We start from the raw sequence: 18,601 nt of genomic DNA, 5'->3' as shown, positions 1-18,601 counted from the left end.
CAGCTAGTTGCAGAGCCCCCAGGCTGCACTGGGTCACATTTTTCTCCACAGCCATGAGGGCTGCCTAGAAACTTACCTTTGATTGCTTTTGAATGAAAGCTGAAAATTCTCATGTAATCACATGACTCAACGAGCCAGGGCTTTGAGAGAAACGTCGGCTACCGCAAAGCTAATGACAGGATCATGAGAGTTGGCGACCCTGCTGCTGGCGGGAGGGGACTCCCAGCAGAGACCAGTTCAGCACGGCCGGGGGGAGGGGTACTCCAGCTGGGACCAGCTCAGCATGGCTCCTAACTGCTTGGCTGGGGAGAGACTCCCTTCCAGCTCATTTGGTAGAACTGCTGACTGCCAGTTAGGAGGGGCCTAATGGGTCTCAAGCGTGGCATTGTGGCCAGGAGCTCTACTGTACCTCCCCCTCATGCCGAGAGCTTGGCTGATCTCATGAACAAAGTAGGATCAAGCTGGGTTTGTATTTTGGTGGGAGCCACTAAGGAAAAACACACATGTAGCAGTGGGCTCCTCAGTGTTGCTCTGTGCGTGCACCCTACACAGAGCTTTAGGGTGGGATTTCCCAACATGCTCAGCACTGGCCTAGCTCTGCTCCCATTGATGTCACTTGTAAAACTCTCATTGCTGCTAATGGGGGAGTGAGGCCACCATCACGTGCCTTGGGAAATTGTGGCATTAGGGACTGAGGAAGGGGCACACGTCCCTCTGAATCAGCCCTGACCCTGGTGCCTCAGCATAGCGTTAAGGTATGCTGCGTGCATGCTCCAGATGGGGGAGTCAATCGGCTGCCTTGTGTTCTGGGTTAGTTGTCCCCGCAATGCTCCAGTGCGGTGCTAGGGAGTGCTGGCTTCCCATCATCATGGAACACAAAAATAAGGGTGTGGTCCCAGTCTCTTGGCCAAATTGCATCTGGCCTTCCTGCTCTCCCCCTGTTGTTTCAATTGGAAACAGGAGTCTTCTGCCTGACCTGGTGTGGTCTGGGAAGGAGCTGACATGTTCCACTCTAGCCGGGGATTGCACTGAGCTCCAGTTTGCACAGTTGGTTCAGTACGGTCTGCGAAGTGTTTTGGGGTACATGTGGTTAAAAAGCAGCAACATTCCCTTGTAGAGGACACACAGTGCGGGACTGGGCTAACTCCCTGGGTGTGCCCTAGTGAAGGCAGAGCAGCAGCACAGCGAGACCAAGACAGCCTGTGGTCACAGCAGAGGCTAAACTGCTCCACAGCTAAATTCCCATTTGGAGAATGGCCCCATGTTTTCTAACATGAATATCAAATGAAACTGGGGAGGGAGGGTCAGTCTTTTACGAGCTGGCTGCAGAGCTCCCAGGTGCTGGTGCTTCCTTCTCAGCTGCATGTTGGCTTAGTCATCAGAGCTCTTGGCCTTACATGGACCCCAACACCTCCAGAGTGATTCACAAGCCACAGTGATGGGGAAAGGCCCTGAATGTAGGGTCCCAAGTCCCTTCGCCAGCAGAGGAAACAAAATATGTCCAGTTTCACAGTAACCACTTTATGAAGCTCTCTGGGCCTCCTGCTCTGAGTTCAGCTGGCTACATTTGTCTCAGGGTGAACCTTTAAGAAATAGTTCCCATTTCAGAGGCGCTCTGGTTTTTCATTGTCTGATTTGGAGAGTTCATGTTTAGAAAGCAAACCTGCACAATGAGCATGAGGGTGGCATTTCCCAAGGCACGTGATGGTGGCTTCACTCCCCCATTAGCAGCAATGAGAGTTTTACAAGTGACATCAATGGGAGCAGAGCTAGGCCAGTGCTGAGCATGTTGGGAAATCCCACCCTAAAGCTCTGTGTAGGGTGCACACACAGAGCAACACTGAGGAGCCCACTGCTACATGCAGTGCTCCCATCTCTAGTATTCCCAACTTCACACACGCACACTCCCTGCCTGTCTCACCCTTCTGAAGTTAACGCCGCCCAAACAGATTATTGTCATGCCAAGCCTTGCTTCTCTGGCTTTAATCTCTCTCTCTCTCTGGCTCTCCTCTGGCTGCTGTGATGCATCTCAGACACCACTGTGTAAATGACTGTGCAGGTAGCAAAGCTAAGAGTAAAGCTACTTCTACCAAGCCATGATCAAGTTCTTGACTGCTTTTCTAGGTCTCAGACAAGGGAAACCCTCAATAAGCCAGAGTTCAGTGTTGGGCTGGATACTTATTATTTATGCAGTGCCCAGACTTTGTTTGGTACCTTACAGAGCACAGAATAAGATAGGTCCTGGTCCATACGCTTCAGTGCTCATGGCGTACAAATGTATCTGAGCCTGGGGCATGAGGACGACAGCAGTCTCGCCGCTCACACTCAGGCAGGGCTAGGAAGTGTTTTTAGGTCACTTATAAAAAGTTCTTGTACTCATTTTTTTTAAAAAACTCTAAGAAGGTATTTTAAGTCATTCAGCAAATAGTTCAGTCTCAGTAAAGTTAACCCCTTAACGTAAATTCAGCAATTGCTCCCTCACTAATGAGTAATTGCAGATGTGGCTACTTCATATCAGCCTGATCATCTCAGAGAAACTTGCCATTGGTTATTGAGACTAGCTTTAAAACAAGGCACAGTGAACTCTGCTTTATGTACCAGAACTGTTGCTGCTTGGTGAACAAACCACACACTCTAAACTATCAAGAAACAGAGGAGGCATGAAAATTGAAGTTTAATTTGCGCTGGTAAGGAGACAAGCTATTGCTATGCTTTGTATTTTGCTGGCTAGTGCTAGGAGAAATGATTGAACTAAGATGTTAACCAATAATAAATAATACTAGGTGTTCAGCTTTATAGTGTTTCTTGTACTATAAATCTGTAATGATCCAGATCATCTCTGCAATTTTGTTCCACTAGCTCCCAGAGCACAAAGCTGTAGTTTGTAGCACATTGCACTCTCTATTGACCTTCTATTGGCAACAAACTGCCCAGTGAGGAAGAGTTTGAGCTTATGCTACACCCAGGGTTGGGGCTACGCTGGAAGGAGACCTCACCCCTAACAGCACATTTCTAGAGAAAACCAGCTGAGGAAAATTAAGGCAGATTAATGAATGACTAGCTACAGCTATCCGTGAGCTAGATTCCGTATAGATACCCATCTGCAGAACATGGTGTGTAATTGCTTTGTGTTATTATTGCACTATGCTTTTCACCAGTGAAAAAAGGCTTTTCACAGCCTCCAGGGTTTAGGGCTGGCAGATTTACTGTAGGCAGCTGTCACATGCATCAAGTTCTGGGAAAATGTCCCTCTGAGGTTAACGAGAGGAACAGACTAATCATTTTGGAGGGTTTGTTACTCTGTGGATATGAGAAATCTCTATTACTTTTCCCTTTCTCCTCCCCCTCTGCACATTCTCACCCTTTATGTGTGTGTGCATATTATTTATATACTTCTGCTTGTCAACTGATTGTGACATGTATTTTCCTGAATGAGGGAAATGCCAAGAGTGAGTTGGCCCCAGCTCTTAATTATAGCTGAGTGCCAGCTCTGCTGTGCCTACGGATCAATGTTCCTCTCCCTTCCGCTGCTGTTCAGCACTGAAATGCCTGTTGCTGGTGCATCTTGAAGAAGCTTAGAGAGGATCAGAAGGTTCTGCGCAGGGAGGAGTGACCCATTTACAGCTGGGTGTTAAAGGAATCAGAGCGTTCAATGACCTGGTGAGTCCCCCCTGCCTGCTCTCACTGGATTCCACTCATGGTGCGAGTACAGAGCATAGCCCTGAGAATAGCGCAGCGACTCCAGTGGCCTCACTTTGCAGATGCAACTCCCCCAAGTTAGAGAGGAACACAATGGCCCGTGTGCGGGAATTATAATGGGGAGAAATAACACTGATAGTAAACAGTCAGAGCATGGCCACACTGCCCGCAGAAGGAGCCTCCCAGCAGGCTGGCAGACTGGGGCTACTACGGCTCACACTAGCGCTCTAAAAACAGCTGTATAGATCGTGCTTTGAAGTGTGGCTGGGGCAAGAGCTCGGGCCTTGAAGCCCACCCTGCTCCAGTGAGTACAGTGGGGGGGGGCTGAGAGCCATTGATAACCCTGGATAGAATGGAATCCACTTCAAGCCAGGGGGTGCGGCAGCCTCCCCAGCATCCTTCATTCCAGCATCTCTGCCCCGCTCTCTTGGCTACAGAGCCCAGGCTCCAGCCCAAGCCACAACTTCAAAGTGCCGTCTACACTGCTCTTTTTAGAGCGCTAGAGCGAGCCCTCCTAACCTGAGTCTGTTGACCGAGGCTGGGAGGTGCCTTCCGCAGGCTGTGCAAACATACCCTCAGTGCCCTAGCTGGGAATAGAACCCAGGAGTCCTGGCTCCCAGTACTCTCCCCTAAACAGATATTTGATATTGCCAGTCTGCAAGTCCCTAGACTCCGCACACAATATCCCTGTGTGCAGCAAAGGGGCCTTTAGCACTTCTAAGATCCTCACCCAAACATTGCAAAGTATCATCATCCTTCTGCTCTTTTGCAATGTCCAGTGCCTGGCAGGAAGCCTGCGGCTCTAATCAACACAGCCTTGTCTTCCTCAGGGTGTGATTTCTCCCCTCGCCCCTGATAACGGGCAAATCCCATGGGGATTTCTTGCCAGTCACCCAGAGGTTGGTGCCATTGCAGAAGTGACCTTTGCCATACTGAAAATCAGCTGAGCTGCCTTGTCATGCAGTGGCCATGTGTCCCAGCTGCCCTGTCCCACAGCCATGCTCTGCCCTTATCCTCAGCGCTCTTGCACAGAGCTGGATGTCACAGTGGTGTTTGTGCTTCCACTCGCTGCCCAGTTGTGGTGTTGATGCATTTTGACTGGCTGTCTTTGGTTTCTGATTGGCTGCTGCTTGCCTCTTGTTTTCCTGCTGCTCTGGGTCAAACTGCCAGTGCCACGAAGAGCACGTCCCTGGGTGGAATGCAGTGACGGGAGTGCTGGAAGCTTAGCATTTCATCAGGAAGCCTGTGATTTTTAGATGCCCCTGTCCTTGCTGACTGACGTTGCTGGACAGTTGCAGGGGGTTATGTTGCCTTCACACTTCCTCACTAGGGCCCCTCTTGATGGCTCCTCTGAGATTCCCAGAGGAGCTGGCTGGCGTGGAAGGGTGTGAGTAACTCCCATGCTGCCTGGGTCTGCCGAACGGGCGGGGAAGCTTATCAGACCAGGAGCCTTCCCATGGGATGGCCAGGACGTCTCCCCGGCGGTCAGGCTGAAAATGCCACCAACATAACCTGCCATGGTAGCTTGGCAAGTCCTCCTGCTGGGACTGAGCAGCCCCCACAAAAATAGAACACGAGTGAGGCAGGAAAACCTCTGCTGGGCTTCAGTTTGTGTTTGGGGTGCCAGCCTGCCCCAGAGACCGCTGTAGAGACCAGCAGCAATGTCTCAGTGCTGCGTTCACAATGAACTGAGAGGTCAGCACTACTTGGTGATGTAGTAAGACCTACAGGGTTACCCTGCAGAGAACCTGGCAGCACACAGCCCACTGCACACCAATCCCTCTTCAGGCTTGACCACTTCATAACAGACAGACTGGCCGAATCCAGTCAGGCATGAAGACAGCAGCTCGCGCAGGAACATTTCGGGGATGGAAAAGACTTTCAGACTCTGGGCCTAAGATACCAGGGAAGTAGAAAGCTAACCCAGGAGGGGCCAAATTCACCACTGGGATAAGCAGGCACTAATCCACTGACCTCCATTATGATGGCCCTAACTCTGTAGCCAGATGTTTTCTCAGGAAATAAGGAGAAAGTTGCGATTTGCCTTCCTCTCAAACAGGGTGTCTTGGGAAATAGCTAAGAAGCCAAGAGGCCACCCAGGCAAGCAGTGGCTCTTGTAAGGCACTTTGGGCTTAAAGTTTGTGGGGATGGATACTGCAGGTTTAAAGGCCAGAAGGGCCCACTGTGATAATCTAGTCTGACCTAGGGTGACATATTGGGACAGAGCGTGGGGTGTGTAATTGGATCCTATACAAGAGAAATCTCCAAATATCGGGACATCTGGTCATCCTAGTCGGACGGCCTGCATAGCACAGAACACAGACCCTCCCCCATGTCCCTCATCCAGCCCATAACTTCTGTTTGAGTGATAGAGGCTTGTTTACCAAGACGTCCAGTCTTGATTCACAAATTTAGAAGGCTGGAGAATCTCCCTCAGCCCTAGGTGAGCTGTTCCAGTGGCTAATTCCCCTCACCGTAAAAAATCTGCACCTCATGCGCTCCCCGACTCTGCCAGCCTCTGGCAGCACCAACATGGCCAGGCCTTCACAGGCCCCGCTCTCTGGGCAGGTTAGTAATAGGCACACACCAGTCCCTGCGGATGCCGAGCATCTTTGCCACTGGACACCCAGAATTCACAGATCTGCTACTCCCAAGGAATAGCACACGCCAACTTACCAGTTACACTGCAGGCTCACCGCTCCACTCGGTGCACAGCATTTAGCTGGGGTTACAGAGGAAAAACAAGACATTTATTTAACAAAGAACAAAAATTGAGAAGAAGCAAATAGAATTAAGGGAAACAAATGGTGACACATAAAATCATAACACTCTAACGCTTAAACTTAACTAACAAGACATTCCGCTGTCTCATAAAGGTTAGCTTGCCCCAAGTTTCTTTCCCAGCATCAAACAACCTAACCAGCTGTGATCTTCTGTTGATAAGACAAGCTTATCTGCTTGGAAGTGTAACTGGGTGTACCCTGCACTAACCCCTCCCTTATCCCCCAGCTATAGGTCCAAAGATCCATTGTCTTCACTCGCAAAAAGGATGTCCTCCTGCTGGTTTATTTCTTCCTATAAATGCCCTCCCTGGAAGATTTCACAATCCCTTGTTAGCAATCAGCTCAGACTGTAACTGGGTGGCCAGTGTGACCTGTACAATACTCGGTTTACAAGTAGCTTTTGCCTGAAAGAATCTTGTTGAGCACCTTTTGGTGACCAACCTCCAGTCACAGACCTGAAGAACATAACTTGCAGTCTATATACATAACTCCTTCCATATTATCCATACATACATTTCACAATGATGATGAGGACCAGGCTTTCAGTAGAGACCTTGCATGACGCTCTTTGGTGAACTAGTATTTAGATACCAGACCCACAGGATCCCCTCAACCCTATGCACCCCACTGCCAGTTGACACCAAGCGATCCCTGGGTCACAGCCTTCTCTGGGATGAGCTAAATAGATTGATCTTCTTTGTCTCTCGCTGCAAGGCAGGTTTTCCAGGACTCATACATTCTTGTAACTTTTTCTGAACCTTTTCCAATGTTTTAACAATCTTTTTGCAACGTGGACACCAGAACTGGACACAGTATTCCACTAATGCCATATGCAGGGGTTATAACACATCCCTACTTTGGCTCAATATTCCCCACATTACCCATCCAAGGTTTACATTAGTTGTCTTAGCTACAGCATTGCATTGTGAGTTCAAGGTCAGTTGGTTACTTGCCTTTACCACAAGTCCATTTCTGAGTCTCTGCCTTCCAGAACAGAGGCCCCACACCCCAAGTGTGATCTACATTCTTGATTTCTAGATGTGTGACCTTATTATAGCTAAATGCAAAACTCATGGTTTTTAAGTGAGCCCCATGTACCCTGTGATATCTGATACAGCTAATACATTATAGAACTGACTTGAGAAGTTTTCTGACAGTAACCTAAAAATGGGTCTCTTAATTATTCTGATCTGTGTTTGCCAGTTGGTGTGTGTGTTCAGGTATGCACATGTATGTGCCAGAGTGTGTGTGCATTCGTGCAGCTTTCTGTATTTCATATTTAGTCAATCTTACAGCATTTATCACAGACAGTCAGCACCTGATTAGAATGATAAGGAAGAGATACTTAATCCTACTTAGCCGCCCTCGGCTGATGTCAGTTAATTATGAATTTCCTCTCGTCAGCCCCAGCTCATAATAAGATCTGCAGCAATATATAGGGTGGTAGTGAGACATCCTCTCTCTGCCCAGGGGATGAAGCCTGATCCACTTCTTAGAGCCTGCCTGTTGTTTTATTTTCAGTGTTTCATTAAAGATAAGGGAAGCTGCAGGCAGGCAAAGGTGTAGAAAAGCGAGATTCTTAGGTACACTGGCAGGTGCTGAGCTCTCTTCAGCTGTTTGCTTGATGACGGGTCCTTTAATAGCTATTTGAATTTTTTAATTAATTTGGGTTTGGCTGAGTTTTGCACCTTATGCTCCCTTTCTCCAACGCTCTGGTTACTGCACACCTTCTGGTCTTCAGACTGGTTCTCTGCCCCCTTAGAGCAGCACATGGGCCACCCTAGACAGTGGGCTTGTTTCCAAAGACAGGGTGACACCCACTCTGTGAGAGTTAGTGGTGTCCTGTGAGATGCCTCCAACTGCTGACTTCAGACCTGTAACCACAGATCAGGCCAATACCAACTGAGCTGAAGGACAAGGTCCCGCAAACATTAGCTCAGGCCGATGAGATGAATGGGGGTTCAGATGGCTAAGAGAAGGGACAAGTAGGAAAGAGGCATTAAAGATGCCAAAGGAGGGTTCAGGTGAGTATGTTCGCAGCAACAGAGGCTGGGGTGGTTACAGGCAGAAATGAGAAGAGGGAGAGGGAAGACAGTTGTTAGGCACTCGAGAGAAGAAAAGCCACCATTAAAGACAGACCAGTACCTACAATGTGCGTGGTTCTTTACAGGTATCGCTGTACATGGAGGGAAGTCCAGGAAGGAGGGGGGAGGAAGGAATTAAAAGCATCATAGAAATTAGAGCTGGAGAAGATGTCGTAGGCCATGTAATTCCTGCAGTGCAGCCTGTGCCCTCCATTCCTTTGGCCGCAGCATGTTAGCCGCAGGGAGGAGAGCAGTTCTGGGGCTATGCCATGCCCTTCAGGGGCAGGGGTTGGGCCAGTCTCAGCTCCAGCATGGAAAGATGATTGACACACTCTGCATGTTGCCATAGAGACACCCAAAGCCCTTTCTACTCCTAACATACTTTGTATTTCAGACACATTTACAATGGGAAAGGACATCTGGCGAGCGTGCGTCCAACTCTGCTTTATTGCCATTGTGTTCTCCAGAAGAAGGGGAGGAAGAGGTAAGGGGAAGAGGAGATTGGGGGCATTCATGCCGTTTCTCTCTCACGCGCGCTCTCTCTCTCCTCCCCCCCGCCCCCACTCCAGGAACTGAACAAGTCAGAGGGCAATATGGGGCCCAGGGATCAGGGAGTTGTTATTATTTCCCGTCCCCAACAATATGCTGGGCAGCTAAGAGAGCAGGTAAACTGCACACACGCGCCCTGCCCCCAAGAGTTTACGGTCTCATTTCATACAATAAAGGGCCAGCTAAACAGGGTGGTGGGGGAGGCTGGATCTGGCCCAGTAATAAGTGGCAAGGCTAGTGCACAGCATCGCTGATGTATCAGGGTTTGGGGCCCAAAGGGAGGCTGTTGGCATTAAATAACAAATGGAGTTAATTTCCGAAAATCTCGGATCTCCTTCCTCAGCAGAATTTCCTGGCAACCTGAGCTGCTTGAATAACTACCTCTACCGAATAGACTGTACATGGGAGACAGACGGGAGAGTCGGGGATGGACCCTTTCACGTGCATTTCACAAAGTAAGTTCAATGCCTACTCACTGTCTGCCATGCTGGGGCCCTGGGTCAGGCAGGAGGGCAAGCAGAGTAACAGGGCAGGAAGGGCTCTCTGGATTCCTTGGCCCTGAACTCTCCCCAACAGCCAAATCCTATTGGTATCCTCCACCTCCTCGCTTGTTGGCTTGGCTTTCACCTGCCGTCCCTTTTCAGGGCAGACACTTAAGGCACTTGCTGGAGCCCAGGACTGCATTTCTTTGCATTTACACACTGGGAAGACCCCAGTTCTATGAGCCCTGTGCAAAGTGACTCCTCCGTGTGGTGACTGGCACTGCCACAAATTACTAAGGCTGAACTCTTAAAGTAACTAAACCCATTACTCTCTCCAGCATAAGACAAACTTTCAGCCCCTTGGTTATTCTAGCGCCATCACGCTGGATGAGAATTACAGCTGCACACTGACTGCCAGAGATGAGCTGCACAGCCAGCATCACTGCACAATTAACACGGCGGAGAGGTTCACGCAGCAGGACAATTACAGCATCTCGCTACAAGGTGGTTTCTCTGGGAGGAATCGCACGTACGTTGCTTTCCCGGAATATGAACCCAGTCTGAACAGTGAGTACCACCCATTGCAGCTATGGGACGGGGGCCAGCTGATCCCTTTGGAATGAGAGTGTTTGGCCTGTGAAGTTCATTGAAGAGCAAGACTTCAGTGGCAGCAAGTGAGACTGATGGGGATGCAGAACCCCCACCCTTGGGCAGCATGGCCTGTACATGTTATATATGGGGGCAGCCCGTCATGCCCCTCAGGACTCTCTCTGGGTCTCATTCTTCCACATGCACCCCAGCCCATCCTTAGGGGTCATTCTGCCACCATCCTCCCTTGCTTTGCTATCTGCCTTGGGCAACATCCATCAAGCCATCACTGCAGTTTGAGCCCTGGGGGCTCCCCCTGCTGACAGCTGCACTGTTTGCTGGGATAGAGGAAGGACTGGGGAGCCTTGGGAAATGTGAACGATGGGCCTGATTCTCAGCCCCACTAAGACCACTTCACAATGCACAGTGTCACAGAGGGGTCTGAAAGCTCCCTAAAGGGGATAAAGAGGATTTTCCCAGTTGGAAGGAAACCCATTTTGCAGCAGCCCCTCTGGTCTCTGTCCCCAGCACAGAGCACATCCGTGCGTGTTCATGGTAGGGAGGGCTAGAGCATAATCTGCTTTGTGATCCCTCACTGGCATAGCAGTCCCTCAGGGACTGTTATAGTTGGTGTTACATTACAGAAGCCCTGTGGCTGCTTTAACTTGCACTGGGGGCTTATTTGTTCTCCTGCTGACCCCAGGATCATGGGATGGTCCCTAGCTGTGAGCAGCCTAGGACTGTGCTCTGTGTTCTGCAGGTCTCCCAAAGCCAAGCGTTTGGAATAATTCCTCTCTCTGTTTCCAGTTAAGTGTGATCCCCCCTTCAACCTGCAGAGCAACATCAGTGCCAGTAAGTGCCAGCTCTGGTGGAGTGTGCCATGGAGTCTAGAGAATATTCTTCAGTATGAATTGGAGTATAAGGAACACAACACATCCTGGGAGGTAACTATACCTGCTCTCAGCCTGGATGAGCCATGCACAGATGCCTGCTACCACAGTTCAGAGCAACTGCACTTGTGTTCCCCCTCCGTGGTCCACCAAGGACACCCAGTCTAGGCTGCCAGCTCCTTAGCCATCACCTCTCTTGGGCAGAGACCTGTGTCTCACTCCCTACTGACCAGGGGTTTTCCAGTGAGTCTGCATTGTTCCCTGCTAGCACTGTGATACTCCCAGTAAGCCATTCTGCCTAAACAAACCAGCATCTACACTTTGCTTTTTCTCCTGTAATTGCCCACAGCCCTTACAAAGCAAGCACATTTATTCTTCAGGTAAAAGCATTACAGAGAAAACATATTAAAACGATCAAAGAACCTATATGCACGCTAAAATGCTTACCAGAGATCACCGCCCTCCACCCCCAACTCAAGAAGGGCTCTGGTAAGAGCCTGTCCTTCCAGCCCCACCAAGGGGTTTTTCTGTTGTTACAAGGTCACAACAGCTTTAGCACAGAACTAGCCTCCCCATGAATGGGTCTGTCCTTCATTTATACAGCTTGGGCCACTGATCCTGAAACTTCAGGAACAGGTGATCACCCTTCTTAAGGTGCAGCCAGAGGCGAGAAATTTGCATTCAGCTCCTCCTAGAGATTCCCAAGGCAAATCATTTGACACTGTCTGTCCCCAAAGTCCATTCTTGTCTGGCAGGTTCAGTAAAATCAGTGGCATGTCCCCCCTCCGGCTCCTACACAGAGGCATGGCCAGGTGGGTCTGCATGTTGCCCTGTCCACAGGCACTGCCCCTGCAGCGCCCATTGGCTGTGGTTCCCAGCCAATGGGAGCTATGGGGGTGGCGCTTGGGGCAGAGGCAATGTGTGGAGCCCCCTGGCTGCCCCTAAGCGTAGGAGCCGGAGGGAGGACATGCCACTGCTTCCGGGAGCCACGGCACACGCAGAGCAGGGCAAGCCCCCAACCCTGCTCGAGGGCCAGATTAAAATGTCTGAAGGGCCGGATGCAGCCTACCGGGCCATAGTTTGCCCACCCCTGGATTAGCATCTAAGAATGTAGAGTCAGGATTGGGGAGCTGTCAAATTGTTCAGAGTACCAGCCCTTTATTGTGTGTTGCTAATAAGAGTTATTTCTTAATAATTTTCAGCAGGCACAGCACAAACAGCTGTTCAACTCAGTGACAAAGGTAGAAATCGAGGCCATGGAGTTTGAAGCAGGCATCATTTATACTGCGAGAGTTCGCTGCAAAACTTCCCAAGCAGAGGAAGGTTATAAAAGTCAGTGGAGTGAGTGGAGCCAGACAACTGAATTTCAAAGAGCAGCCCCCCCCAGGTGCAAAGAACATTGTTTTGTTCCATTTTGTTTCATATGAGCCCTAAAGTCACTTTATAAAACAGAGAGAGAAAGAGACACACTGGGAAATGGAGGGGCTGTCAGCAGCAGGTTCATGGATCAAGAACAATGTCTTCCAGCCTTTTAAAGTCAAGTCACTTTCTTTCAAGATTTTAATAGCTTGCTTGTTTGTTTAAGAATTTGGATAGAATTCCACTCTTTATATGAAAAAGCGGCAAAGAGTCCTGTGGCACCTTATAGACTAACAGCCGTATTGGAACATGAGCTTTTGTGGGTGAATACCCCCTTCGGATATCCGACGAAGGGGGTATTCACCCACAGAAGCTCATGTTTCAATACGGCTGTTAGTCTATAAGGTGCCAGAGGACTCTTTGCCGCTTTTACAGATCCAGACTAACACGGCGACCCCTCTGATACTCTTTATATGGTCATTTTGTGAGTTGATTCTGTTAATGGAATAATTCTTTTTATAGGTTTTTCACAGGTACCCAAAAAGTTCTTTCACAGAAGCATGATACAGATTTTGTTCATTCCTCTATGTCTTGGTGTCATACTCTACATAATTTTGAACTTCAAGCTTTCCTCAAGGTACATTATTGTCCTTGGCACAAGCCCTGGCTGCCTTTTCTAGTTTAATGTAGTTTCTAGTTTTAAAGTTTAATGAGTGTGTATATCATGTGTCCACACATCTGGGCTGCTTCTTGCCTCTGCACCAGAGTCAGGTCTTCGAATGTCATGGGCTCAGAGGAACGTGCTCTGCAAACATTCCTGAACATGCTGTCTCCACGTGCTTGCAATAGTTAGCGAACCAATACTCAGAGTAGAGGGCGCAGGGTGCACTTCTGGGATCCTAAACTCAATCAAGGAGCATAGCTGAGACTATGCAGAGTATTTACAGTTAAAAGAATTTTTTTAAACTTTGTGCCAATTTGCCTAGATGTAAAATAAGGGTGACTAGTATGGAGCATTGGCTATTGATGATCAATCTGCCATCTACATTTAGATCTTCCCTGGCTGGACTCCTGCCAACGGGAACTACACTAGCCAGTGTGTGAAGTGCCCCTGTGACTAAGTTTCTGTGTTTCTTAAGTTCTGAGCAGAGCAAAGGACCATGAGGTAAAAGGGAAAAAATGGCTCAAACCTCCAGCTGTCATGGCCCAACACATGGGAGCTCTGAGATGGAGCTCTAAGATGGAGCTCTATGTAGGGACGGGGGATCTACCTGGGCAATGTCCAGAGTTGCATGAAGGTGCTGGAATGCAGGGTTGAATCTGGCCTGGGTTAGTAGCCATGGGGAATGGTGTAAGGACCCAAGCACTAGAATTTAGGTCTAAAGAACCTGGGGCAGCTGCTATTCCCACAGTGCCACCAGAAGGCCCTTTAGAGGCACAGCAAGGGAGCACTGTGGAGAGCAGGTGCCACAGGAAATATCGCCCATGAGACCTAGAGAGACAGTACTCTGCTGCCCTCTGATTGGCCAAGTGCACCTACTTAACCCCAGGGTTTTTCCCAGGAATTTGTCTGGGCAGCCACACAGACTTTGGCTTGCTGCAATGCCAGACTTTGCCTCATCTTCTGGTCTCTGAGTCCAGTCTGACTCTGATCTTGATTCCCGCCCCCATTCTAACCCGGTACTTCCTCTGACCTTTGACCCCTGCCTGACTCTGGTCCCGACTCTCTTTTACGGGGCCTGCCCTTGATACCTGGCCTTGCCCTTGGCAGCCGGTATCAAGTGGAGTGCCCTAAGGGTCGGTCCTGGGGCCGGTTTTGTTCAATATCTTCATAAATGATCTGGAGGATGGTGTGAATTGCACCCTCAGCAAGTCTGCAGATGACACTAAACTGGGAGGAGAGGTAGATATGCTGGAGGGTAGGGACAGGATACAGAGGGACCTAGACAAATTGGAGGATTGGGCCAAAAGAAATCTGATGAGGTTCAACAAGGACAAGTGTAGAGTCCTGCACTTAGGACGGAAGAATCCAATGCACCGTTACAGACTAGGGACCGAATGGCTAGGCAGCAGTTCTGCGGAAAAGGACCTAGGGGTTACAGTGGACAAGAAGCTGGCTATGAGTCAACAGTGTGCCCTTGTTGCCAAGAAGGCCAGTGGTATTTTGGGATGTATGTAGGGGCATTGCCAGCAGATGGAGGGACGTGATCGTTCCCCTCTATTCAACACTGGTGAGGCCTCATCTGGAGTACTGTGTCCCGTTTTGGGCCCCACACTACAAGAAGGATGTGGAAAAATTGGAAAGAGTCCAGTGGAGGGCAACAAAAATGATTAGGGGACTGGAACACATGACTTATGAGGAGAGGCTGAGGGAACTGGGGATTGTTTAGTCTACGGAAGAGAAGAATGAGGGGGGATTTGATAGCTGCTTTCAACTACCTGAAAGGGGGTTCCAAAGAGGATGGCTCTAGACTGTTCTCAGTGGTAGCAGATGACAGAACAAGGAGTAATGGTCTCAAGTTGCAGTAGGGGAGGTTTAGGTTGGATATTAGGAAAAACTTTTTCACTAGGAGGGTGGTGAAACACTGGAATGCGTTACCTAGGGAGGTGGTGGAATCTCCTTCCTTAGAAGTTTTTAAGGTCAGGCTTGACAAAGCCCTGGCTGGGATGATTTAATTGGGGATCGGTCCTCCTTTGAGCAGGGGGTTGGACTAGATGACCTCCTGAGGTCCTTTCCAACCCTGATATTCTATGATTCTATGGTAATTCCTCCAACTCCGGCCTGATGACTCCCATCCTGGGTGGGCGGACCTCAGCACAGCTGTGACCACTAGGAAGACCTCCTAAACCCCAGTCTTTAAAAAAAGGCTTTTCAGATGGCACAAGGAATAGTGCAGGATTATGCACTCTAAATTTAATAAGACAAGTACTTCTGTAAGATGCTTCATTCCTGGAAATGTTCTGAGGTGATTTAGATCAAACAGTTGCTGTAAAATGCCCTGCCAGCTGAATTCATACAAAGGGGAACAGTTCAGACAATTCTCTAATACTGTTACACTGCAACATATATTAAGACTCAGAAACCTCGAAGGAGTCTGCATTGAGGACTTGCAAACATACATTTTATCCATCTGGACTACAGTTGTCTCCAGATAGACTGCACTGTTGATATTAAATGCACACACATAGCTGTGTAGCCATGCACAGACAGATGGCAGGAGCCATATGAAATGGGCCTTTCCTGGAGTCTTTCCAGAAGAAAGTTAAGTGTTTTGGTTTAATCTTTCGCAGTGTGCTGCGGGTTGCAATAGAAGGTGGAACATTTATCTAGATTTGATAGCAGTGTCATTCTTTTTCCACAGGGCAAAGAACATCTTCTGCCTGAACGTTCCCACCCCAGCTGCTTTCTTCCAGCCTCTCTACACCTTGCACAATGGGAATTTTAAGGTAACAGCAAATTCTCTTTCTTCTTCATGATCCTTCCCCTCAATGTGGGAAGGTGGCTTGTGGGTTCTCATCACTGCTTCCACTAACTGGCCTCACCAGGCCCATTCCGACACAGGGCTTTAGTCTGACTGGAAGTTCCTCATTCTCCACTCAAACACCTGCCTCCATTTTCCTCCTGCTCCATCACCAACCTCCTCTCCATCTAGGAACGAAGCCCTCCCATCCTGAGCATCTTCCAGTCACTGCCTCCCTTCCTTTATACCACCACCATCGGACTTGCCCAATCCCCACTGGACATTCCACAACTGCTGCTGTCAGGCTCTTCCTTGCCTAGCCAAAGAACTGCAGGAGAATCAGTCAGACCAGACTATCCGGGGACAGCCCACCCACACTGTCCTGTTAAATCCAGCTGCTCCTACCCCATGCACTGAGGGGGCGTCAGCAGGGAGGGTCGCTGCCCCTTTATCGTCAGAAGTACAGAATCCTTTTCCTTTTACCTGAAATCAGTTCCCCTGGGCTAGGGTTACCAGAAGTCCCAATTTTTAATAGGGACGGTCCCGATTTAGGGGTCTTTTTCTTATATAGATTCCTATTACCCCCCACCCCCGTCCTGATTTTTCACACTTGCTGTCTGGTCACCCTACCCTGGGCCAGCATCAGCCTTGTCTCCTTCCTCCATTCTCTCTTCATCCCTGCCTGTGCTGGGGGCTGGCTGGTTTTGGGTGAGCCTTGTTGCTACCCCATAGGATGTCAAGTCCCTTGTCCCCCTACATTGAGGCCCTCTGGGTAAATTAGCACTTACTCTGACTGCCGAAAGTTGCAATAGGATCCAGTGCCTGGCAAGTGCAAAATCAAAGCCTGGGAGCATTTCCCGCCTCAGTAATGCAGTTGCCTTTTTCCTTATCCCCTCCCTGCTTCCCTTTCCACATACCAACTGGAGATGCTGCTCCCTGTCCCCCAGGGAGCCAAGATAGCAGAGGCTGCTCAGGGTCTGGCTGAGGAATGAAAGCTTGAAGGTCATCAAAACTTCCATCAGAGAAAGCAGGGGCCTTATTCTCCACTCCATTATTTGGGGTTCACGCAGTGGAGTTGCACTGATATAGAACTGAATCCAGCCCCTGGTCTGCACTGCCAAAGCCCATGGAAAGCAATAGTTCAAGAATTCCTTTGCAAATTCTGCCTCTCCCCACTAAACAGTATTTACTATTCCTTGCTTCAGGACTGGATTGGACCTAATGAGACATGTGGCCAGCTCAGAAGAGATGACGCTAACAGGCCAGGCAAAGTGACTATGGATGGAGTTTCTGGTCTAAGTGCTCATGATGTCATTTCCCAGCTCTCCTTCAAGTCACTGGCAAAGACCAAAATCATTCCTCAGGAGGACCCTTGTGGCCCTGCCTCCAGGCCCGACACGCAGTACGTCCAGAGCAGGTATGTGAGTGTGGAAGAGGTGGAAGCCAGGCTGCCATCATTGTTCCTACAAAACCACGCCGATGACGCAGGTGCCCTGGACTTCTCTGAAAGAAGCGAAACCAACCTTGGCAGCCCAGACATGAGTGGGAACCATCCCCCATATTTACGGGACGGTCAGGGTGACTTCTTTATGCCACAGGAGTCTCTGGAGCTGGAAAGTTTGTCCTTCTGTAGTAATGACTATTGCACCTTGTGTGGCAGTTACTGCGCAGGTGGTCCAATTCCTGCTGAACTGCTACAGCTCACCGAGGAGGATGGTCAGGTCAAGCATTAGAATGATGGGAATGACAGACTCTCGCTGAAAGCTGCTGCAGATACAAGTCACCAGGTCTGCCACATCCACCAGCTGGCCCATCTGAACCCCTTGTGCAGTTACAGGCTCCATTAAACTTTGGGCCAGATCTGGAGATCCTTTCTTAAAAGCAAGTTATGTCCAGTCCCTGCACAGTTGGCCCAAAGAGGGCAGGCACAAGCAGCCCCCTTCCCTTGCTGCCCCCCTCAGTGCAGGGGCTGAGCACAATCACGGTTTCTGTGACCAGGTGAGCCAGGTCTGTGCCAACCTAGCAACATGCTAGGCTCCCCAAGAGAGGCCGCACCATGTCTTTCCCCCACACCAGCCATGGAGCTGACTGGTAGCAGAACTCCTCATGCACCCTCTGGAGGGATGTAGCAGAAGGCACACCCTCCCTTTGTGCCTCCCTGGGGCAGAGCAGCGCTGCACTGCCCCCAAAGCACCTCCCTAACTGCAGCTCTTACTAATCAACCGCCCAGTGGCTTCATATTCTCTACCCCAGACAGAGCTCCTGCTGTGCTGAGATCAGGGTGAAGTCAGACACTAACAGCAAACCCTGCACCAGGCTTACACACATTTCAAATATGGTGTCGCTCTTAGAACCATGTACGATGCTTGTTGAAAAAAACAATGCTCTTCCAGTGATGGACACTAGTGAGATGCTGCATTTCTGCTCCTTTTTAAACTGCACCTGAGTTCACAGGCATGCCTAGGTCCAATACTTTAATGTCTTTATATACTGTGTTTTGCTGTTTACGAGCCTGGTAACTTTCTAGCTTACATTAAACCCAGTGCCTTGCTTATGACTTGAAAAGATTATTTCAAAACACACTATGAGCACTGGGCTGATTCACCATCTGGGGAGGGTGGAATCACACCCCAAACAATGGGTCTCAGGCTTTTCTTAGGTAATCCCATTAACCAGGCACTGCTGCTAAACAAGGATTCTGCTTTG

General features: G+C 49.5%; 1 protein-coding gene across 4 annotated transcripts; it reads left to right on the top strand.

Moving 5' to 3' along the window:
- Nucleotides 1–1,894: 1,894 nt before the first annotated feature.
- On the top strand, nucleotides 1,895–18,452 carry LOC102948367 (interleukin-9 receptor). Of its 4 annotated transcripts, none has more exons than XM_037911497.2 (9): nucleotides 1,895–2,687; nucleotides 8,961–9,050; nucleotides 9,462–9,570; nucleotides 9,971–10,164; nucleotides 10,993–11,129; nucleotides 12,278–12,459; nucleotides 12,955–13,071; nucleotides 15,797–15,881; nucleotides 17,101–18,452. In XM_037911497.2, exons 2-9 carry the CDS (start codon nucleotides 8,972–8,974, stop codon nucleotides 17,626–17,628), a joined length of 1,431 nt encoding a protein of 476 aa, XP_037767425.1. In that variant the 5' UTR covers nucleotides 1,895–2,687; nucleotides 8,961–8,971; the 3' UTR covers nucleotides 17,629–18,452. The 4 variants fall into 4 exon arrangements, with proteins under 4 accessions (XP_037767425.1, XP_037767424.1, XP_043380055.1 ...); XM_037911496.2 differs by having other exon boundaries at nucleotides 1,896–2,687; nucleotides 9,459–9,570; XM_043524120.1 differs by lacking the exon at nucleotides 1,895–2,687 and adding an exon at nucleotides 3,229–3,660.
- The last annotated feature ends 149 nt before the right edge of the window (nucleotides 18,453–18,601 follow it).

The sequence above is a fragment of the Chelonia mydas genome, chromosome 10, assembly GCF_015237465.2.
Source record: "Chelonia mydas isolate rCheMyd1 chromosome 10, rCheMyd1.pri.v2, whole genome shotgun sequence".
NCBI classification, from domain to species: Eukaryota; Metazoa; Chordata; order Testudines; family Cheloniidae; genus Chelonia; species Chelonia mydas.
Note: the sequence above shows the minus strand (reverse complement) of the source record. Positions and strands in the feature narration are given on the sequence as shown.

Coding starts and splice junctions, on each gene's coding strand:
- LOC102948367 (XM_037911496.2), top strand. CDS start 8,972: ATGGGAAAGGACATCTGGCGAGCGTGCGTCCAACTCTGCTTTATTGCC. Junction 9,051..9,458: donor CAGAAGAAGGGGAGGAAGAG/GTAAGGGGAAGA, acceptor CTCCTTCCTCAG/CAGAATTTCCTGGCAACCTG. Junction 15,882..17,100: donor TGCACAATGGGAATTTTAAG/GTAACAGCAAAT, acceptor TCCTTGCTTCAG/GACTGGATTGGACCTAATGA.